The sequence below is a fragment of the Gymnodraco acuticeps genome, unplaced genomic scaffold (genome assembly GCF_902827175.1).
Source record: "Gymnodraco acuticeps unplaced genomic scaffold, fGymAcu1.1, whole genome shotgun sequence".
In the NCBI taxonomy this organism is placed as follows: domain Eukaryota; kingdom Metazoa; phylum Chordata; class Actinopteri; order Perciformes; family Bathydraconidae; genus Gymnodraco; species Gymnodraco acuticeps.
In genome coordinates, this window is record NW_022990398.1 from 504,549 (window position 1) to 531,231 (window position 26,683).

General features: G+C 43.7%; 1 protein-coding gene across 2 annotated transcripts in view; it reads right to left on the reverse strand.

Moving 5' to 3' along the window:
* The window catches only part of clmpb (CXADR like membrane protein b), a 77,402-nt gene that overhangs the window by 26,611 nt on the left and 24,108 nt on the right, over window positions 1–26,683 (reverse strand). For both annotated transcript variants that reach the window (XM_034224773.1, XM_034224774.1), the window contains exon 2: window positions 2,094–2,245. In XM_034224773.1, the coding sequence (XP_034080664.1) occupies window positions 2,094–2,245 (152 nt within the window). The remainder of the gene's footprint in view (window positions 1–2,093; window positions 2,246–26,683) is intronic.

A 26,683-nucleotide genomic window follows, 5' to 3' on the forward strand; every position in this document is an offset into this window, starting at 1 on the left:
GTTGTGCCTCTACTGTGACATGTCCCCATGCTTTAATGTTTAAAAGCTCTTTTTTTTCTCATTTCTACTACTTCTGTGCTGCAGCACCTCTTTTCACCCTCTGTCTGAAACCAGAGTCCAGTCTGCTCTGATTGGTTAGCTGGCCGGCTCTGTTGTGATTGGTCCAACGCTTTGAGATGTCCCGCCCCTTAGCCTATCACGTACAATGTGTTGGAGCGTTAAAGGTCCCATGTCATGCTTTTCCGGTTATTACCCGTCCCCTTGTGTGTTATGTAGCTTGTTATGCATGTAAACGGTCTGCAGAGTCACAAACCCTCAAAGTACACCCTGTGGCGAGTAAAACTCTAACACAGAAAAGACCTGTCTATGCTGCCCCAGAACGCCTCGTTGGAGATTTCGCTTTTCCATTGTTTTCTTCCTGGGTACAGTGACGTGCCCATACCCAAATGGACACATCCGTGGAGCCGTTATGTTACATCCGCGGAGCCGTTACATTAAGTAACACACACAGCTGCAGCTCCACCGATTTCTGTGAGTCTGTGAGTCGGTGTGTGAGCACACACACAAACTCCCAGCCAGGCTGCGGGTGTGTGTGTTCGGGCTGGTTTCGGGCTGGGTTTTGCTGTGTCTCGCTGTCTCGCAGACGGCCACTAGGCTCACAGGGAGGGGGGGCAGGAGCTCCAACAAGCCGTTTAGAACAGAGAGTGAATACACATACTATACAGACATGCTGTATGAGAAACCAATGTGATTTTGGAAAATTGCACAATATTAATCTATTCTAGTAGACCTCAACAATGGAATTATGATCAGTAGAAATGGCCAAGACATGGGACCTTTAATATATTCAGCAACAGTCAGAAATGATGAAAAGTGACGAAAAGGGAATAAAGACTGTTTCTTTGTTCAAGATTTAAATACATTTTTTAAATCATTGCCACTTTATGTTTCTACCCTTAATACTTTGGAGAAAGTAACAACTTAGAGGGTCCAAGGTTACATCTACAAAATGAGTTGGGAACATTCTGGGAATGGTTATTCTTTGTGAACGGCACGTAAACTTAAAGTGCAACATTAACTTTCGGCATTGAGTTTATGTGTAACTATTATGGCTCCTGTTGGAAATCAATCAGCATGACCTGAGTGGATGTGTAAAGGAGAGAAGGAAGGAGGAGAAGAAAATAAATGTTGGGTCTGAAATGTCATCACTGTCCTTTCAAAATAACTATATTTAATGTTCTCTAATCTGTAACCCCATATTTGAGGTCATCAAAAGTGAGTTAATGAGATCTTTTTTGCACATACAATTTTACTAACGAAGGAGACCGAAACCAGGCTGCTCCTTTTGTAAATGACCAATTAAAGAAGCATTATTTTTATTTGATTGGGTTTTACTGTTTACTGTTGGCCTGGCAATTAGATACAGTAATTAATTGTTGACAATGATACAGTGAAAATCCAAGGTTTCCAGTTGATTTATCCTATGCTTAATTGATTATATATTCTTTAATCTATCATTTCTGTTTTGTTTATATGTATGGACTGTAAAACTGAGACAAATGTATACTGTGCCTTATAAATGCATTAGAATTTGTCACTATCTGTCTGTGTTGTGTTTTGTCTTGTCTAGATCTGTCTTTGGTTTTCTGTCTGCGTTGTGTCTTGTCTAGATCTGTCTTTGGTTTTCTGTCTGCGTTGTGTTTTGTCTGGTTTAGATCTGTCTGTGGTTCCCTGTCGTTAGTTTCCCTGGTGTGTCTAATTTACCCGATTGTGTTCACCTGGTGTCCCTGTGTTTTCTCCTCCCTCCTCACCTGTGTCTTGTTTGTATGATTAGTCTTGTGTGTATTTAAGTTCTGGTTTTTCTGTCTGTCTTTGTCGGTTCGTCTTGTGTAATGACTTGGTCTGCGGTGAGTGTTCTGGTCAGTCTTTGTTAAATCGTTTAGCCTTGAAATAAAGGAGTTATTTTTGTCACTTGAATCTGCATTTGGGTCCTGCTTCCTACACACATCGTAACAGAATTGAGTTGAATTGAATGTTTTGACAACACCATATGACAATATAAAGTTGAGGACGGGACGGGGATCTTATCTCACCACTTTCTGTTTGGAGTTTGGCTTCTGCAGTAGCCACTCGATGTCGAGAGAGTTGGATGACGGGAACTGGTGGTGGCATGGTAAGGTGGCATTGTCCCCGACGACCTTCTTCATCTCCGTCTGGGCACCCACTAACAGCAGGCTGCATAGGACTGGAAAAAGAGAGAGGGAGGGAGAGGTAGAGAGATGTCAGATGGGGACACTTGCACAATCCAAACTTGAGACAAAAGGCAGATGCTGCAGATTGGAAGCAAAACCTGTGCCGATAGAGGAAATAGAGACGCAGCGAGAGATATGATCCAGAATCCCAATCACGATCTGACAGCTGCTGAGATACGTCACAACAGGACACTGAACAGAGAGCATCCTTTTTTTGCGGGTAATAGAGTTTGGCACAGGAGGTCAGAGAGAGGTATTATGATGATCTTTTCGTCAACCCTTTTTGACAAGGGCAGTCAAAGAACACATTGTTATTCACAGCAACAGCCGGGGGAATTGTGAGGGAAGGTTCACAGCTTTTTGATTACAGAGGAGGACTACCTGCACATGGACACTGTTTAAAAACTGAAGAAATACAGCTACTGAAGTGACTTTAACTACTACTCATATGTGTAACGAAAAGCAGTCAAAATGGGCTTGACATTTGACACTCTCTAAAACACAACATGCAATCAGAGAAAGACACATACCCAAAAAATCCCAAAGTCTACACATTAGAGAACTTGCGTTGCAGTAGAGAAGCAATAATTATAATTGTGGGCACAAGAGATTGACTTTGGGCACATGCCAGACTGTTAGGGCCTGAGTCTCAGCGGGGGAGTAGCAAGGCTAATATATTGGAGGATGCTGGACAGCCCGGCGGGCTTGAGTGGAATTAGCCAGAGGCGTCAGGGGGGTTTGCTGGAAGCTGCAGCGATGGATTCTGTCTGTGTGTGTTTTTGTGTGTTAAGAAGGGGGTGGTGCACTGCTTAGATATCCGACCCCTCCACCTGGTAGAGAGAACGTACAGTACCTCCAGCACTGAGCTTACGCACTCAAATGTGACAAGATATTTTTGGCTCTACAACATTCAACTTGCCTTTTAATTTAATTGCTGAACAAGCCAGTAGCTCTTCCCGAGTGCTTGCAATAAAGTCATCCAGCCAGCAGATGATCATTAGATTCATGCAGGAATGTACAGGTTGTGTAAATATTGTTAAATCTCTTCTTCATAAATCTGCTGCTTGATAGCATGACATTTGAATATTTCCTTGTGTGTGGAGCATTTATTTAAAAAGAAACGATGAGCATTCACAGGTGTTGTGTCTGCGGTGGAGTGATTCAACCCAGTGACAATCTTTGAAAAAATTCCTTTGTGCTCAACAGACCCGATCGCATGCTGTCAAATGTTCCACCGGAGGCCACATGTGGCCAGTGAATGCATCAGCACTCACTGGGCGCCTGTCCACTTGTTCCCTGGTCCACCCTCACAGGAGCCAACACCCAGTCCCATAAGTGATCTCAGGGCCAATGAAAATGTCAGCTCTGCGCTGTGAAACCAATGAGTCAGTGCTGACGCAGGACACAGAGAAGTAGCCTCACACAAACAACCTCTTCCAAGGGAGCTTCAGTCAAACGGATCACATCATCTGCTGGATTTCAGCAGTTCTTCAAGTTTTGTTAAAGCTCCGTCTCTACTTTGTGAGTCTGCTAAAAGCCAGAGCTCCGGGCAACTCACTGTCAATCAAGTTTGAGTTTTCCAATTGGTATTCACGAGTTGGAAAGCGAGAGGGCACTTCACGGTTGAGTGTTTGTGAGTCTATTTGGCAGCCCAGGAGTGACAGGATGCATTGCTGAGGTTCTTCTGCTCTGTTGGACCACATGCTCGGTTCAAATCATTAGTCAGCAGAAAAGTAAGGCATACCCGTCCTAACAGAGGAGCTTCAGCACCCTGAAGGTATCCCCGCTTATGACTTCTTAATGTGGCCTTTGCAGGGTCATTCATCTTGTGGGGCTCCCCACCGATATTACTTTGGATGTCAGAAAAGAGAGTTTTGCAGTGAAAAGACATTTCAAGGTGAAGAATGGTAAGACTGTGTGTGTGTTGGTGGGATCTAATGGTGCAAGTAAATGCTTGATGGTATTTTAGGGTTCAGCTGGGAGACCATTTCCCACTGTCTCCCCTTTAGCTCCCCAGGCTAACCTCTGTAATCAGCGCTCCCACACCCTCAGGGGCCCCGGGCTGAACCCAGAACTGTGTAGCGGGCCTGATAAGAGCGGCTTCTTCTGTTCTCACCTCCCACCTCCTACTTAACGGCCCACCGCTTTAACTATAGGCTCCGTGAATGGAAGAGTTAACCCGAAAGATAGACAGGGCCAGGGTGAAATCGGGGGCATTGCAATCGTGGTATAGACTTTCCACAAGCTGACTTTAAATTGTGTCTATCTTTGGCATTGAGTCATTGGCCAACAATGAGGATTTGAGTGATAAATGACGTGTGTTCTACAGAGGAAAATGTACAGCAAATATGCTGTATCTGTGACATACAGAACATTGTCTTAGTTTTTGCCAGAAAGAGTTGGCAGACATATCCAAAAGGGGGATTGGTTGGTACACCGTGGCTGCACCCCACTTTCCGACTTATTTATGGTCTTGCAGAGGGGCTTTTGTGCTGTGGAATGGATGACACAGTGCTCCCAAAATAAGCTCGCCTTCATGTGCGTTTGCATTTGGGTTGGCCTCATTTACCGTGTGCACAGCTGGGATGATTGGACTGCAAGACCCCATCATTTGTGTCAACATCAAACTATGAGACAACGTAATTCATGAACACACAGTATGAAAAATGGTTTGCTCAGTCAAGTTTGGGTTTATGACCTTAGCTTTCAAATCCTCAGTAAGGTGACCTAGAAAGCATAACAAACAAGGACCATTTGAGCTGAAACTGAGATAACGTTGCTCATCTCAGTGCTGCGCCTGAACCACATGTCTTTATGAGATTCCATAAGGACATGGCAAAGGCTATCTACATAAACATAGCCATCTTGAGGGAGAGATAAATGTCGAGAGGACTTGTGAAATGGTAGCTGGTGCCAAATCCCAGGCCATGTCCTCCATCGGGTTTTTTTTCACGCATTGTGTCTGCTTTTCTCAGCTCTGTTTGGCTCAGCTTCGTGCTTTCATTTGTAGCAAAGTCCAATCGTTACCAAAAGAAAGGAAGGAATGAAGCATATCATTAACAAAAGAAAGTGGAAGCTAACACCAGAGGAAAGAGAGAAGGAGCATTAGAGAGAGACAGATACGACAAAGAGAGAGGGAGTGAGAGGCTACAGTAAAATATGGAGGAACCCATTTCTATGAAAAGGCCCTAGGGGGAGTTGTGCTCCAGTAAATCCGCCTTACAGAGCGCTGCAATCTTGTTATAGTGTGGCCAGTGAGACGGACAGACAGACAAACAAGGCAGGCCTGGATCTTTCACAGCGCCCAAAGTCAAGCCCCATATCCCCTCAGTCAGCACATTGGCCGGCTGGAGCCTGTGCTATGTCCAAAGCTTCTGACCTCTGGTACTCAAACACAGCAGATCAGAGGGGAGAGGGACAGGGGGAGATACAGGGGGTGAGAGAAGTGAAAGGGCAGAGAGAAATGGGTTGAGGGAGGGCTGGAGAGATGGTGCAATGCCTTATTTTGAGTACTTACTGTAAGTCACTGGTGTGGAGGATGGATTATAGAATCACAAAGGTGGTTTTAGATATAGGTAAGCAGAAGCACAATGGCAGAAAAAGACTGGAGGTATTATAGTTTTATTTCCTATTGTGTGCATTCAAGATGCCTTTCATGTACATTTCAGTCAGACAACTCACGTGTTTCTTAATATGCTTATTATAAGCAGCATATAGTTTGAGTTTGGCGTCTAGGCTCGGGCCTCATCACTCCACAGATTTACAAAGAACATTGAGTGATTATTAGATAACTATCCCCCGAGCCTACAGGTGGAAGCTGGGGTGGTGGTGGGGCAGGCGAGCATGCAACATGAAACACAGCAGCAGGAACATGAACATAGCAATAGCAAGTGAACACAGCAGTGGCAGCATAGCGAGGCAGAGGCAGGAAGACCTGGCAGCTTAAATAGAGCGGCATATTTAGGAGAATGTGTTTGGTTGGTTGTAAGAGGGACGAGGTGCGTCACATGTTAATGTATCATTGGTGCTCGAGTTGACTGCGTGAACTAGCTCGCAGGCTTCGCCCCATTATACACGTGGGCCCGTCTACATTTTCTTGACGTGCGTATAGCTTGATGTCGACACGCAGATGCAATGACTATCTTTTGACGACAGTAAATATCGCTTCAGCATACAAACCTTTGATTTAGAATACAGCTGTCACAAGACTCAAATCACATTTGATTAATGTGTACAGTCTCACTGCAGCAGGCAAACATAGCAATCATCTTCCAACCCTTTAGATCTGCCAGGAACTGCTCCCCGGTAAATTACAGACTTATCAAGAAACTGGGTTGAATGCAAGAGAAAGAGAACTGATTGGGCTATGACCTCCATAGATATTCTATAACACATAGGACTTTATGCATGTAACTATCAAAATCTGACGAGGCAAATATTAATACAATTCCTCCATTCATATTGCTGACATGAAGCCAGTTTTTAGCTGAGTTGGGGACATGCTGAGAGGAGCATAGGGCTGATGAGACAATAGTGAAATATTCACAGCTCAGCGTACTGTTTAAAAGAGTCGGCCCGCACCAATACAGAAAATCCTGTGTGACCTGAATTGGCTATTGAGATGCCAAACATATACGCTATAAATACTACAAGTGACACAGATATTCACAGAGTAGGTTACATCCTGCCTTTTCTTCTTTCCTGATATCTTTGAAGATTGCGAGACAGACTTGCTTGAAACACCAACATTCTCTTCAGATGTCTCAGCAGACAAGAAGTCGCCTCCAGTTGTTAGTGCAAAATGAGTGCCTACAAAAACAACCCCCGTGTCTGTGCGGGAGAAGTCATACAGCCACAGCTCCCTTTTTAATTACAGCTTCTTAAGGGGTAAATCTCTTTAAATGCACCAAGTTATCATGGCCCATTAAAACACATGTTTTGCATATGGCACACTACACTAGTCTCCTTGTAGTTTCAAGGTCCAAACTCATGAATATATTGTGAAAAATCAAAGGGGCTGTTTTTTTCCCCCCTGACTGGAGGCTGAGTCTTTGAAGGGATAAAATCCCATAATCCTCCTCGTCTCACACCCAGCGACTGATGCTCCCTTCTGCTGACATGGAGCTTTTGTTGATAACCCTTTACAATAAGGTCTGTAGTGTCATTACGGAGCAAATAAGAGCTAAATGCTAATTAGCAATAGCTTACAAGAAGATCCGGAATAACTCCTTCCTCTTTCTTCATAGCCTAAATATTTCTGTTGTTGTTCCACCCTCACATGGAAATTGTTACAACATCTGTGCCACTGCTTTAGGAATATCTTGCAAGACTTGTTATGTTTCTCCTCGAGGGAAAGATTTCACATCTCACTAACAAGCAGCTTGTACAATTGATACACTGTACCAGTCATTGATGAATGGGACCAGAGACAGCTGAGATATTTGCTTTGCTTACAGAACAGAAGAAAAGAAAGGATTACTTTTTGACTATATGCAATTTAGCTTCAGAGTGTTACCCCTATTTTGCATTATTTGGAGCACCTTGAAGGCTACTTGAGTGAGTCTTATGGAGGTTGAAAACATCTACAATTAAAAGCCATCCTGCTCATGTTCGTTTTTGATGAGAGGTTTCGAAGAAGTCTGCTTGAGCAGTAATGGATGGGTTTGAGGACCAAAACAGAAAGGGAATAATTTCCACGATAATCCCTTGAACCTGGAAGGGTGGATTGGCTGGAAAAAGAGAGATAAAGGACCAATGGTAAGGGGGACATGGGAGATAAATCACCACTGAGGTCTAAATAACGTACGGCCCTGTGGTATATTCAACTCTTATTGCCCTCATTTGCATGCCTTTCATGGTTTCATCGTTGCTGTCATGTCAAGCGATTGGGACACCATCCCACTGACGGAGACCCAAAATAGATCCAAAATTAGTTTTGCGCAGAGTACTTTTAATTCCCCCAAAGTATTCTACATTTTCTCTCAGCAAAATAAGGAAGTAGGGATGAGATGGGGGGGAAAAAAGCTAATTACGCCAATCCTCCAAGGGAGAGAGAGTATTAAAGTGCAATACACATCTTCTCAGCGCTGCATCTGGTGGCGTCACCCACACTCATGGGTGTGTCCAAGATGCTATAGCTGCGCCATAAATCTTCTGCTTTTAGCCTGAAATGGTCCAAGGAGCACATAGCGTCTCATAAAGGGCTACACTTTGGTTCAAAGTCTTTCTCTCCTGTATGGAAAACACTGTTTTTCTTTCAATGCACAAGTCAACTTTGCTGGGTTAAGGCTTTCTCTTTACAGAAACGTAGAGAAAGCGAACACTGACACAATAAATGGTTAATGGACTGTACTTATATAGCGCTTTATCCAGTCTTTACGACCCCTCAAAGCGCTTTACATACTACATGTCATTCACCCATTCACACCCATTCATACAGAGCAGTGTACCTTACTCTAGGAATTAACATATACATTCACACACCGTTGGCCATGCCATCGGGAGCAACTCAGGGTTAAGTATCTTGCCCAAGGATATATCGACATGTTGGCTGCACGGGCTGGGATCGAACCCACAACCTTCTGGTTGAAAGACGACCGCACTCCCTCGCAGCCACAGCAAACAGGCTTTTAATTCCTTCCACCTTATGTGGCTTTTGAAGAAAAAACACAGCTTTAAATGTGAGCAGTGGACTTCTCTATCACCAAGAACACATTGATTGTCATTGGCTGTATTTTTTTAAATGTCTTTCTTTATGGAAAATTAAATCATAATTTTGGAAAGGATGGTCTCATTATACACTTTAATTAATGCTTCTTAAACACTTTAGCCTGACTTGTAGAGTAATCAGCAGAAGCCTTTGTGTTGTTTAAAAGGTTACATTTGGCTTCAAAAGACACCATTCAAGACAATGTTCTCCCTTTAAAGTGTTCAGACTGAGCAAGGTCCAAAAGTCAAACGGTCTGTTTTGCACAAGATAACATGCTTCAGTTAAATGGGGCTTGGACAGTGACCTCTCCACTTTGCTGCAGCAACGGATCCACCCAACATCTGGAGGAGCCTAAACAGACCAGCATGTGTGCACATTCACTTTATTCTGCATGAGCGACTATAAGAATCAAGCAGCAAAGTATTGTAAAAATGAAGCTAATAGAAGCTGTGTGTGGGTATGTGTGTGTGTTAAGGGCACATCCTCCCTACAGAGCATGAACATGGCCTTGAATAAACCTGCCGTCGCTCGCTGAAGACATTTAATGGAGGACCGAGGAGAGTAATCCCTCTGACATATAAAGAAATCTTCAAAAAGTGATTTATTCTTTTTCGCTGTTGCTCAACACATTTCCATGATACTCATTTTCACTAGCATGTGTCTAAAGCTGAATAGAAAATGATTCCTTCATTTCCAAGTGGTAAGTCAGCAATTTGGGCTATCAAAGAAAAACAACTCCAAATCCGGTTAGAGAAAGGATATTTGCTCCGACAGATATCAAATTTGGTTTCCCTCACAATTTCCATTCCTGCAAAGGGAACATTTTTCCCATTCCTTCTTATTCAACAGGGTTTTGTCCCGGGGCTGAGCTTATTTCTTGGTCTGTGTGGCATCGCAGTATTTTTGTTGGCAGGGCTTTGTGAATAAGAGCGGAAAATATTCATCACAGAGATCTCCAGTAAAGGTACGGACACGACAGTGGAAAGTTGTTCTTTGCTGACTTCAAGCTCTTTGACCATGCATGCCTGCCAGATGGTGCAGAGAGAAACAAGATGAGCTGTATTCATTAAAACACTAGAAGACAGGTTTGCCTGCTGCTGATCAACTTAAAGCTCTCCTGCTGGGCACTGGTGTGGTTTGATATAATATCCAAGCACTGCCGGAGCACGGACAGATGGGGTAACTTTGATAAAAACACCAATAATGCCAACAGTGCACACATAAACAACCATTTATCTCCTGCTTCTCTTCTTGGCACATAATACAACCGTGGGCACAGTTATTTTCCCCGTGACACAAAATGCTCTTCAATTTCCCCCGTTATTTATGTGGTCTAATCTCAATTTGTGGCTGGCAAGCGTGTGAACGAACTCCGCTCACATTGTTGGAGTGACTGGACATGGGCACTGACCTCAGCGGATCAATACTTAATAAGCTTTTGTGCTGCCAAGTCCATTTTGCTGCAATCTGCAATTTTTTAAATGTCCATTAGGTTGAAAATAGAGCTGACTATGTGTATGACCACAGGAAGTGGAATGTAACGCAGTCGCCCGGGCTCCCTCCGATGATGGATGCTGCACAAAAGTGCGAGACCGATGAAAATTCAACCAATATCACCTCATGGACTATAAAGTGCTACACTCCTGACTTTTATTAAATGCAATTCAATACTCCAGTGGTGTTTCAAAGAAGCCTTTAACAACTTGTGGGAAGACAATAAAAGCCACAGAGGGCTATATGGTTACGTTTTTGTGCACGTGACAAAGAAGAGAGAAAACAAGCCCAGAGCTATATGCTATATTTGGAGCTGCACTAAGTCTCAGTCTGTAAAATAGCCCCAATCTGGATACATAAGCACTACATGTTGGGAGCTCACAGTCAGAATGGTGTGGGGATTCTGGACGTCCTTCTTTTTATCGCCTTTCTACACACGCAGATTAAACTCCATTATCTAGGTCACTGCGATATTCTGTCACCATCCAAAGTCCAAGTTCACTTGGGGTTGGACGGCGAAGCCTCTTTCAGGAAAAAAAAATTCTAATTTACTTTGCTGTGTCCACGGGAAAATAGGAACTGAACACAACAGAGCAGCTCCCATGTTGTACATTTCAGCGGCTAATTGAAAACAGACGGGCCGCTAACTCCTTCTCTCCATCCGCCCAGCTCTAACACGCTGCGTCACTGACATATTAGTGCTGTCGCCAGTCCTCTGGTATGCATCTGACATATGACTTTGCTTGGTTAAGCAGAAAATAAAAAGCTGGGGACGCGTCATACACAAACAACAGGATGATATTGTTACAGCCGCTCTAGCTGCAACTGCAAAGGACAAAGAGATAACCTATCCATCCAAACCGTGACTAGGAAGGACACGTCGATGGCTGCCATTTTCCCAGAGGTGAGCAGATGCCACGTCTGTTTTGGCAGCTGTATACTGAGAGGTGTTGACTTGTGGGCCGGCTGACGGAGGCTGAGTGGTGACTGCACTATTGGTCAACAGGGGGCTGCAAGGCTTCCAGGAAAGGCCTCACTTAGGCTCATTTAGGAGAGTTAATGGACCAGCAGACCATCTGTCCTTAAGATGAGCTAAGCCAACTCATAAAGGAAACTAACCTTTTTCACCTGCTAGACACACAAGCATACTTAAAACAAACCTAGTGAAACATACTTAACAGTAGGTTAAGTGCATTAATATTGGCGTTGAGAAATAATGAAAAAGACACCGTATCTTGTGTGTGAATGATGGCTCTAGACGGTTTAAGTGTTTTCTTGTGTCCCTCTGAGAGGACCATACAAACGCATTAGTGCTTTGTAGCTTTTTAAAAAGTAACCAGAGTTTTCAATGTCTCCTAGCAGTGATACAAAAACACACAGACTGACACACTCCTCCAAACAAACGCCTGCCCTTTGTGCTGCTCGGCTCCACTTCTTCCCACCCCCCTCGTGTCTAGAAAAGGAATGCCCACGCGGCCACATCCGAGGGCGGAAAGAAGATTGAAACCAGATGAATTGAGCTTGGGTACTGCCTGCTCGCCAGGCCCATATTTCACTCCCCAAAGCCTGATTAAAACGAGGTGAGGGACTAGCTGGGCCAAGGCAGCTTATTCCAGCTCGGGGAAGGACATTTGCTCGAAGAAACTCTGGGCGAGGAGAAAGCGGGGCGAAGGTCACAAATAAAGTTTCGTTCCTCCTGCCCCTGTAAAAAGGTTTCCTTCGATAAAGCGAAGAAAGTTCCTAAACTTCCAGTGATAAAATCCCAAGTGAAAGATGGATTTGAATATGTTTGATTCTGCCTGAAACAAGAAGGAATCTTGAATTGCGTGTTTTTTTTGAGGGGCGACTGAGGAGGTATAAAGTAGGCCATTCGTGTGGAAACTATGCACTGATGTGCCAAAGGAAACGAGGGCTAACTGCAAGGATTGTGGAGCTTGAATTATTAGCATCATACATAATTTAGACATAACATAGTATAGTATAGATCACCGTGATAACAAAAGGCAATGATACTGTCGAGACATTAGATTTTTGTAGACAGACATCCAAGATATGTGTCAATGTTTGAATTATAGATACATCACTATAACTTTTTCATTTTAGGGCCAAATGTTAAACCGTAAGAGTAAGGCTTGAATGAATAATGTTCCTGAGAGAATGTAAGGTTAGTTTAAGAGGTCCTGTAGAGCATTATGCTCTTAAAAGGTTTGTGTTTTGGGGAAAAAAGTCAACAATAAACTCTGAACACTGAAGAGGATATGACTTTTTTCAGGATCTCTGAGGCATAATGTTCATGTTTGTGTCCACACACATTACAGTCAATGTTGTGCAATGCTGCAAACTTTGGACAAGAATTCAGTGGGACTAAGAGGAAAGGAAAAAAACATCCAAACATGCCACGTGTTGTTTTCTTCTGCCTTGACCAGTTACAGTGCTTCACCCAATGAGTGTGTCTTCATGCTGGAGGTCATTGTATGCATGTGTGTGTGGGTAGATTGAGTAAAGAGAGTGTTATTTGAATTCTTTCTGGGTCTACATCACAGCAAGAGACAGAGAAGGAGTCTGTAGGTGTGTGTCTGTGTGTGAAGCTTAACACATGTGTGTGAGTGTGACTGACTGATTAGCGGCCAGTTTTCATCCACTGTCTGCAGTCGCCTCTCCTCAGATAGCGATGAAGAGTGGGAGAATTTTTCGTACTACTTTCCAGCGCTGGCTTCTCTCTCTTTCCTTCAAATGCAGCTGGTCGGCCACACTCGCCACTCATTGCCAAACACACTCCCCTCTATCCCCTTGACATTTTAGCAATGTTACCGCTGAGAGAGTTGTGGCTCGCCTGCCTGCCGCCTGCCTGTGCACATGAGTAAATAAGGCCCAGCTCATTTCATTTGGACATAATGTTTAATCAGCATTTGCTTGGTCAACGAGAGGTTAATCTCATTACATTTTGCTAAATGGCGTACTTGGGCATCCTCTGACAATACCAAGGCTAGACACAAGTTAATTAAAAGAGCAATTAAAAGAAAAGTAAGTCCAACTGAACAGTGGTAATATGTTCCCTTGACACCAGCACAGCGATGTTGAATTACAATGTTCTACAGTAGTCTCTGTCACTAATAACAAACCACTCCTCATTACCAACAAAGGAGACTAGTAATAGCGGAGCAATAGAAAACACTGGCAGGAGATTAGCTTGTTTTGTGGTTGAACATGTGCTTCAAACTAACCTTCAACACTGTTTGTGGTTTACCTACTGTGAGGCGCCTTATTAAAAACAAGCCTCAACACTATACACACGCACACTATTACAGCAGTTAATCAACTCTTACAGGTTGTTAAAAATCGGACACCTAATTAGTCTAGCCTGGATTGGAGGAGACCTCAATGTCATCGATGAGGATCATTTATTAAAGTGGTGTTTCAAATTTGACTCTACCTTTGGTGCTCCGACAACACTAGTTTGAGGCATACACTTTGGAAAATGGAAAGGAATGTTTTAGAGATGCACAACAACGTAGCCAAAGGAATTAATTCAACGTACAGAGATTAAAGAGGACATTGGTTAGCTGGCTGTGATTGGTCCACTGCTTAGATATGTCCCGCTACTTTGCCTATCACATACAATGTGTTGGAGCGCTAGTCAATATAAGCGCAAGTGTTACATTGTGATGTCACTATGTTACAGGAGTAAACAAAGGAGTCCAATGGATGCCTTTCAGGCAGGGGGGGAAGAGTGTGGGAGAGAAACTCCCTCTGGAAGGAACACAGGGATTTTAGCATTTGCAGACCATTAACATGCACAAAATCACAAACTACAGAAATGGGAAAACCCCAAGGAGCATAATAGGGCCCCTTTAATATATTGAAACTAACCTATTTTAATGGTAAATCTACAGTATTCCGGTAAAAATCTATTAGTAATCCAACAAATGACAAACATTATGCTCTATGCTAGCAGCCTCGCTTCATATAATTGTAATATCGCATACCGTGACGTTGGATTTACGTCATTAAGACTTACGTCATCCAGAAACGTGTGATCTGACTTTACAAGAACTCCCCCTCTATGTCTATGTCTATGAGAGGCATTAGGCACTTTTCAGTGTTGTGTGCCTTGTTAGCATACAGGAGAGCGAGGGAGATGAGGAGGTAGCCTGCTAGCTGCCTGCCCTGTGGGAACCACTACCGGCTCCTCGCTGCAGATGAATCATAAACAAGTCTCTTGGCCTCTGTGACTTAATCCCCTGTGACATCGCCACAGGGACAAAGAGAAAGGAGGGAGCGGGGAAAAAGGAAAACATGCCCTGTGCTCAAAATGCAAGTGAATTAAACATTAGGAGGAATGAGGTGTATCTGAGGATATGTCATCGAGTTGAAGGAGTAATTTAACGCATCTGGATGTGTTGTTGGAGATTCTTTTTTTGGAATGAGAGGGGGGCAAAGGGACTTTAATTTTTGCTTCATAAAAGTAGCAGTCGCTTCATCTCAGGCTCTACCTTTGAGCTCCTTCTTTTCCTCCATGTGTGTATTATGCAAATTCATGTCCCACAGTCCTTTCATTTAAATTTGGCCACACAGCTTAAGCTTGGGTAGTCTACAGAGTGTGGCAGCTCCTGCTATAATCAACATCGTGCTCCTTTTAGGCATGAGAAAGCATACCCGGGAGGGAGCAATAAATGGATTTATTTTAGGAACCAGAATGAAAAATCTTGGTTAGGGCCAGACATGCTAAGTGCTTTGTCCCTTATGCATCAGCCCTTGCCATTTCCTTGCTAATTAAAAGCAGAACAAGGTGCAGGGTAGAAACAGTGTAGGCAGTGTGCTGTAACAGAGGTGGGAGCAGTCCAGCTCGGTGGTGTTTTCTTTTTTCCTCTAAAAGTTTGGGGTATGATTCTCACTTTGCAAGCTGTGCTGATGCAAGGCGCCTTTGTCTCGAGATTAATGAAAGACGTTTGGCTCGGTGGCATTTTGGATCCCACACAGAGGTCAAAAAAAGCCCCTGACCAGTGAAAGGTTTATGGGCCATGCCAACGAAAATGTTCTGCTCACTCGAGGAAGCAATTATTTCATCCTACACTTTCTCTAACATTTTTACCGACACAACAAATAGATGAGAAACTGAGGCTGTATTTCAAACCATTTTCTGGCCGAGGAAGGATTCAATTGCAGCCTGCAGAATAAACCATGTGTGTCTATCTTTCCACCAGGTGTGCTTACAGTACAGTATGTGCTGCATATTACACTGTGCTGACACTAATAACTGGTTAATGCATGTTTATGTCAGAAGACGGCCTCATTGTAACAATACCCTGGATCTTCCATGGGTATGCAGGCACGACTATTATTATCTGGAGGAGGGATTCAGGATGCCAGGTGGAGATTACAAGTCCCATATGTCTGTCTGGTTAACATGATTTACAAACAGTCTCATGTATTCTTAAGTCACTCTGAATGTGTTGCCACGAAACCGAAGAGCAACAGGTTTTGAAGACAGGGAATTCTGGGTGGGAATCTTTCTTATGATGGGGCTAAAAGAAGCAGGTGTGTGTCTTGGATGATCATATTCAAGATTAGTATAGAATCCTGATCTTGCCATAAAGGAAAGTCCATCTGGCTAACCTGGGATTGTTAGAAAAACACATACAAAGATGGAGAGGGTTAAGAGTGTACAGCCAACCAGTTCTACTAATCCCCACCTATCATAAACCTTTCTTATCACTGTGCCTTTACATCAGCAGTAATAAAGAACACACAGTCGAGGCGGTAAAAGCACACTTTTTGCCCCTGCATGGCGCCTGATCATCCGAGAGTACCTAATGCCTGTGCCATGCATGGCTGGACCAATGCCAGGACGATGACAATGTTCTGCCCTGAGCTCAGAAGAAGAAACTGTTCAGACATCTCAGCTTTCCTCCTACGTGCCACATGCTGGCCCCGGTGCATCCCTAACCACTAACTCCATCTGAAGAGGCATCGGGGTTCAAGTACAACGCCACCGCTCCGATCGAGGAGGTGATGTAGCTGAAGCCACAAAGATGAGTCTTTTACCAAGAGAGACCAAGAGTTAGAGATCTATCCAAGTAATTTAGCGATGTACCGAGAAAAAAATACAATTTGCATCCTGTAAAAATAAATATGTTTTTTTTTTTAAACCGTGAAAATTGATCGTACAAAGTATTGAGGACACTCATGGACCAAAAAACTGCTCCGGAAAACAAGTGGAGTCATCCCACTGGCAGAATTCAATTATCTTGGAAAGTACGATTTAAAGACTAGACACGAGGCGAAATGACTAGATAAAAATTGCCTTTTTTCTGTGTAGAATAGATCCATTTGCAACAGACATGTGTTTATTTACTCCAATGTAGCCAATCAGGAACAATTTATCTCCCCTTATCCCTGGTGGAATAGCTACTAATCTGTTTGCTGAGGGGAAAAAGAGAGAAAGGGAGGGAAAAAAGCTTTTCTCTCTCATCCTCTCAGTATTAATATTTATATTAGTGGTGCCTTGCTATGATGTGATGTGACACTTATGGGTCCGCATGAGAAGCCAGGCTAATGCGAAGATAGAAGAGGAGGTCGGTCTGGGAGACAAGAGGATTTCGTTCCACCTGAGATTGAGCCAGTGTGAGAACACACCCATGCACCGGACGCAGTGTGTGTCTGCATATGGTGTGAGCATATAAGCACATTAGAGTGCGATCTGCTGGACCTCTTAATGCAGATGTTCACTCGGTGTGTAAGCAGTGAGCGCGGCGCTGCATCGCATGCTGATTAAGGCTCTCTGTGCGGGAGTGATGGGTAAGAAGACTACTCCTGTATGGTTTAATGAGCAGAAGAGTTTAGCCTGGAGCGAGGTCTTTGGGAGCAAACACACATCCAGCGTAAAGCCAGAATGTCCTCTTCTCTTCCAATACACTCACTAGATAGAGCATCCATACCTAATTAATGTGAGCACTCACGTACACACTGCTTCGGTTGTGCATACCTAGCAGATCCGTAAACGCACGTCTGCATGCACACTGAGGGGTTAATGCTGCCCTAAGCAATGTGCTACTGACTCCATGGTGTGACCTTCAAGCCCCAACGTCCTTCGTCCCTGAGATGTCCTTTATCGCTGCCTTGCTCCAATCCCACGCTAATGCAAAGGGTGGGAATCACATCTGCATGAGCACAAGAGATAGCATATAACAGGGAAATGTGTGTGTGAGGGGGGTCCCCTTCTGTCTTAGCAGATCCATACTGAATAGATAATGCATTCTCGTCACTACAGTCCCAATTTGCATTTCCCTTTACACACTGGCAGCATGCATATCTTTAACTAACATGTCTCCATTGTGTATGCTTAAGGTGTTAAACACATGCATCACAAATGCATCTAACATGTTAATGTCCTCTGTAATAAAGGTGATTCAAATTCTGATCACGCCTAGAGGGAGGCCGTGCCCCTCCCCTTCAATCCCCCAGCTACCCTGTACACAGTATATGTAGATCATCTCGAAAAGCACAGAGAGAAATGCCTAATGACATTTGAAGGGCTGCCTTACATATAGAGATCCCACTGGCAGTTTCCCTACACAGCAGTGAGTCTAAAGAACGCAGTAGTTCTCTAGTTATCCGACTGTTGCTGTAATGTCACTGGTTTTGAGCAGGAATTAGTTTTAATGTCACTCCGTCTCCCACACCTGAATGTCACTGGCTTTTAATTGGCCTTCTTGTGAAATGGCAGTGTTACTTGTGTCTGGCAGCTATGTATGGATGAAAGAGGGGGTTTAAATGAGTCGTGTTATTGTATTTGATCTATTTTTAGTTCTGGGACTGCGCTATGGTACAGTGCACCAGAACCCACGCCAAATAGTTAAAGTGTTTGAAAGTGAGCCATTGCAAATGGACTGATCCTCGTCCTAAATGGACTGCTTAACTGCTGCATTGTTTCATTACTGCCAGATTTCAACATGATGAAGTGTGGAGGAAAGTGCACAGAAGGAAAACGTTTCCCACGGCAAAAATAATGCTGTTTTCTTTATTATCACCACACATAAAAAGCCTTCTGCAGGGCCACTGATGCACTGCTTTATACTTCCCGGTCCCACGGGGGTTCGGTGCTGCAGTACAGATGATAATGTATTTGGAAAAATAGATCATACGGCAAATTATGCACTTAATCTCAAATACAGTCAAGAAAAAAAATAGCAGTCTGCAGAAGCAAATGCAGTACCCTGGGATGTACCCTGAGAGTAAAACATTCAGAGGTCAGAGGTCAAACCAGTCACAGCTGCTCTAAAGTCCATAGCCTATGGGCTCTGGGGACACATGGAGACTAATCAGACACACACACATATACACATTCTGTCTCTGTCTCACACACACATACAGCATATAGCCCAACAAAGCCGGAAAGGGCATCCGTGACATTACAGGACACAAACATCATGTAATGAGACACAGTGTGTAGCATCAGATCGGCTGTGTTCACAAAGGTTATACAAAGACTGAATGTATCCATAAGACGAGATACAAAAATATACCAACATATAAACTAAATTAGAATGGGATAGTTGTTCTGTTCCTCTTTGCTTTGTTGCATTTGGTCAGAAATGTAACAGCGACACGTTTACCAAACTTGAGTATACAAAACACTTATAATCAGACATGATATTCAACAGAAAAAGGGTTCGTGTTACCTCAGGCAAAAACAAATACGACCCAAAAAACCGCCATGTACAGAGCCATGACCAGTTGTAGGGCCTGTGCATTTTATTCAAGAAAATATGAATAGTTTTATAAAAACATTATCTTAATTTTGACATTAATCTGTGTCTGTGTACACTATGATCTGAGAGATAGTGTAAACATTTAGAAACTAATTGTAAACAAAGGGTGAAACTAGAAATCTCCCTTGGCAGAGAATTTGACCTATCGTATTACCATTTTATTGGTCTATTTTCTTGTAACTGAATATGCTTGAAAGTGCAGGAAACACACATATTCAATTTAAGGTTATTCTAGACTCATGTTTTCCACAAATGACATATTTGTAATTAAAGTGTTGTTTTGTTTGTTTATGTTTGTTGTGTTAATGTTGCTATACTGTGTAAATGGGTGTTTGAATGTCCCCAGGAAGAATGCTAATGCTAGTGCTAATGAGGATCCTTATAAAAGACACAAAGCCTCCAGACGCTCACTGCCCATCAGATGCCAAACTATTGCCTATCTCTTTCTGCCATTTGACCACAGTGACACTAATGTGTGAGATGGGTCTCACTTGAGCCAGACTAGCGGCCTCACAACAACCTCTTGTCCACGCGGTGCTTTGGAAACACTCCAGTAAAATTAGCTCCTATTGTTTGCTCACATACATAAAGAGTCTTCAGAGGGAAGTGGCTATCAGGATTCAAGCCCACTGTGCCCACACTCCACAGTAAAACATCTGGGTCATGTCTTCTGAGGGAATTGTTTACATTCTTTCAGCTAAATTGTTAATTTGTATGCTGGGTTGTGCATTCAAATCCCTCTTTATGTGATGGTATTTGGTTCAAGACAAGGGAACAGTGTGCTGTGACAGTTTGCTGTGATCTTCAGAGTAAGTTGGCCGTGGATGCAAACCTCATGTGTTCTCATCAGGGCCCATTAGCTCTCTGGAAAACTCATGACATGCAATAGCCCCGTTGATGACAAGCTGCTAATGATCCCTCTGGCTCAGGCAAACAGTCAAGTTTCCAAACCTCCACTGTATTCCACCAGTCACCCGAGAAAACTGCAGATCCACAATGAGGGGTTGGAGGAATTTTGAAAACTGGAATCTGAAGAAATTGCAAAATGAGAATGTGTTGCGCAAATGTTAATGGAATCGGAAAACAATGTGGTTTCTACTCTCAGGAAATCAAATGAGTTGTTTCTGGAGCTTGACGTCTTAGAGGAAGCACTTAGACTCACATAAACACACAGAGACGAAGAATAAACACTACACTATAAAAACCTCACGTAGATATAGAGAGAAATAAAAGTGTTGAAATGGTGTTTGTGACCTTGTGTGCAAGTGCGGATGTGAACAGGGTTTTTTCCCTTCCTTAACTCCCTTGTGTATGATTCTGGTGCAGACCGACTATGTTCCAGCAAGAGGGAATTTATCATCTCTCTGTGACTATACATGGCAATCAGGTAAGTCTGGGGATAAGAATAGCCCGCCCACAAAGAGGCTCCTGCAAGTTAACACAGCTCTTCAGCTCAAGTACACGGTGAGAATACTGAGCTGTGTTCAGGCACTCGCATACAAGAGTGCATAGACACTGGCGAAAAGCAGGAGAATTCAAGGACAGAAAGGCCAGGACTCTCGCACACAAACACAGACAAACAAACACACTCATCCGGGTTGACCCTTTGCGTCTATGACCAACAGCGCCGACATTCCTCATTCTGGCTCAGCCCGAGCTTTGTTTGGATTAGCTGAGAGAGAGCAGAACCCTTCGGTCCCTGTGGCTTTGCGGCACACGTCAGCCTGCTGCTAGGCTGCAGTCACACAAAAATACACACATGCGCTGACATGACATAATAAGTGAGGGCACATGCACATAAAGTCAAGCTCGAAACCTCTTTTACGTGCACAAGAACACACCGAGGTAAGTGCGTATACTCAAACGGCCGTAGATAAACACCGACATGTGCACACACTCACTAACTTAGGTGACATTGGCCAGTCTTTTGGCCTTATACAGGCATGGTGGCGACCCAAGGCCTTTCATGGGAGCTGACTTCCTGACATCCTATCCTCAGGCTCTGCAGACCAACTAGTTCACAGCAGGAGTGGAGGGAGGGCCGGGGACAGAAAGATGGAGAATGAAAGATAAAAAGCAGGGCTGGAGGAAGAGGAATGGTGGAGAGGGTGAGAAAGAAGTGAAAACAGGAGGGAGAGATGAAAGACACAAAGGGCACGCGGCAGGAGACGGGGGATGAAGTGTGCTCTTACAGTGTTTAGGTTTTAGTCATTTGGCACCAGCTTCTTCCCCTCACAAAGCCTCTGATCCCATCTCCAAAACATCTCAGAGACTCAAGCAGATCCAAACCGAGTCGAGATGGCTGGACTGTGACGGCAGCGAATGCCTTCAGCATCTCAACAGCTAAAGTTAATTCACACTAAGTCCTGTCTCTATTATACATACACTCATCCTTTTACAGATGATTCCTGTCTTCTGACGTGCAACATAAAATGGGTTGGCACTTGTTTTGCATTCTGAGCGTATTGAATAAAACACAGGATGATGTGATGTATTAAAATAGACCTTAACATGAATCAGTAATGGCACAGGGATTAACATTAGTGATGACACTTTGTTAAAGTAAATACTGAACCAAGAATGTATTCAAACAACTTGCGCTGTGACAACAACTTAACGAAGGGCAAAAATGCACCAGCTTGAGATGATCTGAAATAACCGAAATAGTTGGTGAGCAGATGGAGAATCATGTGTTGCTTGGTGGTAACAAAATAATGGAGGACATTACAACAGTCGTCACACGAAGATACTGAGGTTTATAAAAACAAACCAAGAATCTGTAACTTCAAAAATAATCAATCTTATATTATAGAATTGTATAAAATAATATCAGGCTGCAGGATCTGTTTGATAATAGAGAAGTAGTGAAGCAATTACACAATATCATCTATAATAAGACAATATTGTTGCAATTGTCACTGTGTCCCATAATGCAGATGCTAAATGCTAATTTAACAAACCTACATAATTAAGAAGAACAACTGTCATGGAAAAGGTTGGCATGTTTTTGTAGTGATTGTTCACAAATGCCGATTAGTCCTACAGTTCTGGTTCTGGAGTACCTTTTGCATTGTGGACCATGCAACGACCTGTGACCTCGGCCAATCGTATCTAGGGTGTCACCTTTGCGATTAGTATGATTGTGATTATTGTACTTTAAAAAGCTTGAATAAAATATCTGATTACTTGCTTATCTTAATTTCCTGGCCAGCTCCCAGACATCATTTTAAAAGCATGAAGACCTATGAGTATACCACTTAAGGCAAAGCACGTGAGGAAGCACGGAGGTCATCAATTAATACTCACATTTAATTGACTGCTCTGCATGTAGGCTACATAAATCAAGCGGCATGATTTTGGCGGTAAAATTCCAGACGTGCTACATATAAGGATCATAAAGATCTTCTGCTCATTGACGCTGGAAGTGTAGGACAAGACACGTGGGCTTCCTTAAGTGCCTTATATTCATTATGAATTTATTCCTTAAATGACCTGAACATAAAGCTAGGAAGATATGAAACCGCAGGCAATGAAGGAGTCTAAAAGCTCTTAATTGGCCAAGTATAAATCAAATCATATAAGGATTGAGGAAATGGTGTCATGGGTGTTGAAAGGAGTATAACCCCAACCCCTTTGAACCATGCACACACATACTGTTCATTCTGAAACAATGTTAGATGTATAATTGTTCCTCAATCATAACTACAGCCTTTTTTTGGTTTCAGACTTTATGAAATCCACTCAAATGGGTCATGTAGAGCCTCAATTCAAATAAACACCACAGCGGGAGGTTTGTTCCTTTCTGCTCTGCCATGATACATTAACAATTATAACCAACTGTGGTGCGCTAAATAGAACTATAATTTTCAGCCCCCTTATGCACCGAAAGCTTATATAACAGCGGCTCTTAGGTTACGCACACTGTACGGTGACACATCCCTGCTTTCCTGCTCCAACAGGAGGTTCTGGTTGACTGAGCAGTTAGACTCTGGTCTCCAGCATGACTCGGGGGAGTCATAACAGACTCATTATAAATGAATGAGTCGGGCCGGGGCTACAGTACATATGCACAGCACGACAGGCCCAGTCGTACGGAAGGCGGCATTTACAGACGTTTTTAACCAAGTTGCAGGGAATTCGCTGTCTTGAATATTGATTTGAAGTTAAACCATTATGATCTGACTTTGCAAGAGCAGCTGGGTGGATGTTTATGGCTGTTTTGTAAATGACTCCATGTGTGTGTGTAAAATGGGCTCGCCCCGGAGAAGGGAAAACAAAAACAGGGAGTGTAGGTGGTGGCCAAAGCAATGCATATGTATGCTGTATGACAGGAGGGCGAGTGGGTTGGGGATGACGTCCCATGGTGGAGGTGAGTCACTGCGTAGTGTCTGAGCCAAGCAGCCTTTTACGGACACACTTTCTGCCCTGAAGTCTGTGCAGGAAGATTGTTGGGCAAGCCATCAAGCAACCAATGTTGTAGTGAAGCTTGAACATTCGCCAAAATCCTACTCTGTCGCTGCCATGAGCTAATGCACACTGAGAGGAGAAGCCGGTCATGATTCAGGGTTACAAAATGTCCATTAAAAAAAATTGCCCTTTCTCTGTGACGCAGGCCCTTTCAGCGGGCGCGGGCGATTTATACTACATTCTGGCCCTCCAGGAAAATAATGCATGTTCCCATCAGTCATGCTACACCGCAGTGCTCTGCAACCCCCTTCGTTCCAAGCACCCTCGACCCAATCCATCATTCCTGAGTACGGTGGCCTCAAGGCACTGTCTGGGAGTTCTCTCTGAAGGAATGAGGGGGGCAAAGGAGGAGAAGTCAAAGAAGAGAGCAAAACAGATCGACAAGCACCGAAAGACAAGGAGACAGAAGGAAAGATTGCAAGGTGATCTCTGAAAGGAGGTGTGGTGCATGGCAAACTGCAGAAGGCCACTCCCATACTGTTCCTGCAATGCTTTTCTGCTGCGCTGTACAGTTGCATTTTATGGCAGGCTCAAAAACAGTCTCTTGTTTTTCATTTTCTTCATCCTCTCATTGCTTTTTCCCCCTCCATGTCCCTGTTGTCTGCTGTTTTCCCATGTGCTCAACATCTCTCTGCACCCTCCTTTTTTTCTGCCGTGGCTCATTTCTTAACTTTCTTTCCTTCCTCTTGTTTTGTCCACTCCTTTACTCCACATTTTTTGTTTTCTCCTCTCTTTTTCTCATAGTTTTTCATCACGTTCCTCCTCTCTTCTCCCTCATTAGCACACCATATCCCTTTCTCTTTTCCTCTCTCTTGGCTCTTTTATCTATCCTCTGTTTCCCTCGCTCCCCTCCACTGTCTCATTAGCTGACAGCTACAGCGGTACTCCTATGAGAGTGCCAGATGAAACCCTGAGAGTACAGTGACCTTCGTTTCACGGAGGGGCCACTATCAGTGACAAGCTATCAACTGCAATGTCGTCTAAGGTGCACACAAACACCCATGCACATTGAAACACATACAATTGTTTTAATAGGCCACACAAACCCATCATGAGCACCCAGACACTCACTTGCACAAAGACATGACCCATTCTGGCATATCATGGTCTGAGCATATGTCAGCAGCCTTCAACCTTCAACCAGCTATTCGCCAAGGCTAAAGAGGTGACACATCCAGCAGAAAGACATGACAGCCATCTTGGGCTGCCTTCCCCTCTCTCATTCCCCCACATGATCAATGGCAGGGCGAGGAGATGGTGGGGGAGGGTTACAAGACCAGGAGCCTGCCGGGGCTAGAGTCCTTGAGACGCATGCACGCGTAAACAGATCGCGCAACACACACACAAGGGCCGTGTTGTAAATAACGCCCATCAACCTGTGTTTTAATCAGCTTCAGGGACGCATGGGCGCTCCCTGTGATGCTAACAGGCATCCTTCATCGGTCAGGTGGTCGAAGCATGGCCGTATAGACAGAGAAGGTAAACGATCAAGCCCTCTAGTTGACCCCTGAGGCCTGATAGTGACACGTTAGCAAAATGCTGCACCATAAAGCCAGGATGATATAGCCAAGGGGCTAAGAGGAAGTAACAACCTTGACTCCAGACGTATTAGAAAGATAAATTAGGACGGTGGACAAACAGTTAATTCAATCTATCTTCGCACTACTATTGGTTAAACTTCAATCTAGGTTCAGTATAGCTGATTATGCACATTGAGGGGGGAGAGACAGTCAGTATTATGCGGGAGCCTCTGCTGAGATGATTGCAAAGATCCACCGGATGCCAATACAGCGAGAAAGAGCTGCACTCAAGACAGTGATTGGTAATTGCTGTAATTAAATTCTGTTTTTCCATTCCGCTAGTCGAGACATGGTTGTTTATTTCATAAGCGCATGTTAGAGAAATATCATAGCTCTGTAATAAAATAACATCATTCCTTGGGGTAGAGGAGAAAAAAAAAGCTCTTTGACATTTTATGTTAAGGCATACCATTAGTTAGTAGAGAAAGGGGGATGGAAGAGGAAGAGAAAATGGTTGATGGTTGGATATAATGACTTCATGGGAATGTTTGATGGGGTCGGGGCTGGAGCTGGAGAGAAAGAGGGCTCGGCTTAAGACCAGGTTGCACACTGTGCCAAGGAGAAAGCTGCCTCGAAACTGCCAAGGTTTTTCACATCTTGCCGCATGCTGCCTTACCATATTCCGTGCATGTCCACAAACATCTGGTCCAACCCAGCCTGGCCCATCAGTGAGGGAGAAACCGGATTCCTCGATCCCCCGGGCCCCCGGGCCCCTCATTTAGTGAATCCATCGAGGCTTTCACAAGCTTCTCCGAAGGTTAGAAACTCATCGTCTTCTCCTTTCCATGTCCACATACCATCTGAGTGACGTCCCTGAACCTTTCTCCTCTAACAAAATGGATTCGGACTCTTTAGAATCCACAGCAAAGACAATTATGACACATTATATATTAATATATATAACACATAATATATTGTAGGGCCATACCTATGCAAAACATGTCTGTGAAGTTTTTTTTTCAAAATATCAAACAGATCACCCATTATAGCCATGCCTCATACTGCTCAAACCCCTCTTTTGAAGCCCTGTTAGAGAAACGCAGATCTTGGGTCCTTAGCTTGAAAAAAAAGGAGGCGGAGCTAATGCCTAATCAGAATTCTACCGGAGATAAAGTAAAATTCTGCTGTGATAAAACGCCATCCTGTTCTAAACCACATCAAGGATTATTTCTGAAATAGTATGGAGCTCAAATGCTTTTTCGCTTGCAGGTTTATCACAAGGTGAGTTCCTTTTTTATTTCCTGCTTTTTAAACACATGTGCTCTCCAGTACAGGTTAGCTCTAGAGTGTTAGCGAGGCTTGCTAATGTAAACAAAGACGAGATTACGCCCAAAACACGTCAGGCATTAGAGAGCAACTTTCTGTGGGTCCACCAACGTCACAGCGGATGGAAATCTGTATCCGCTCGTG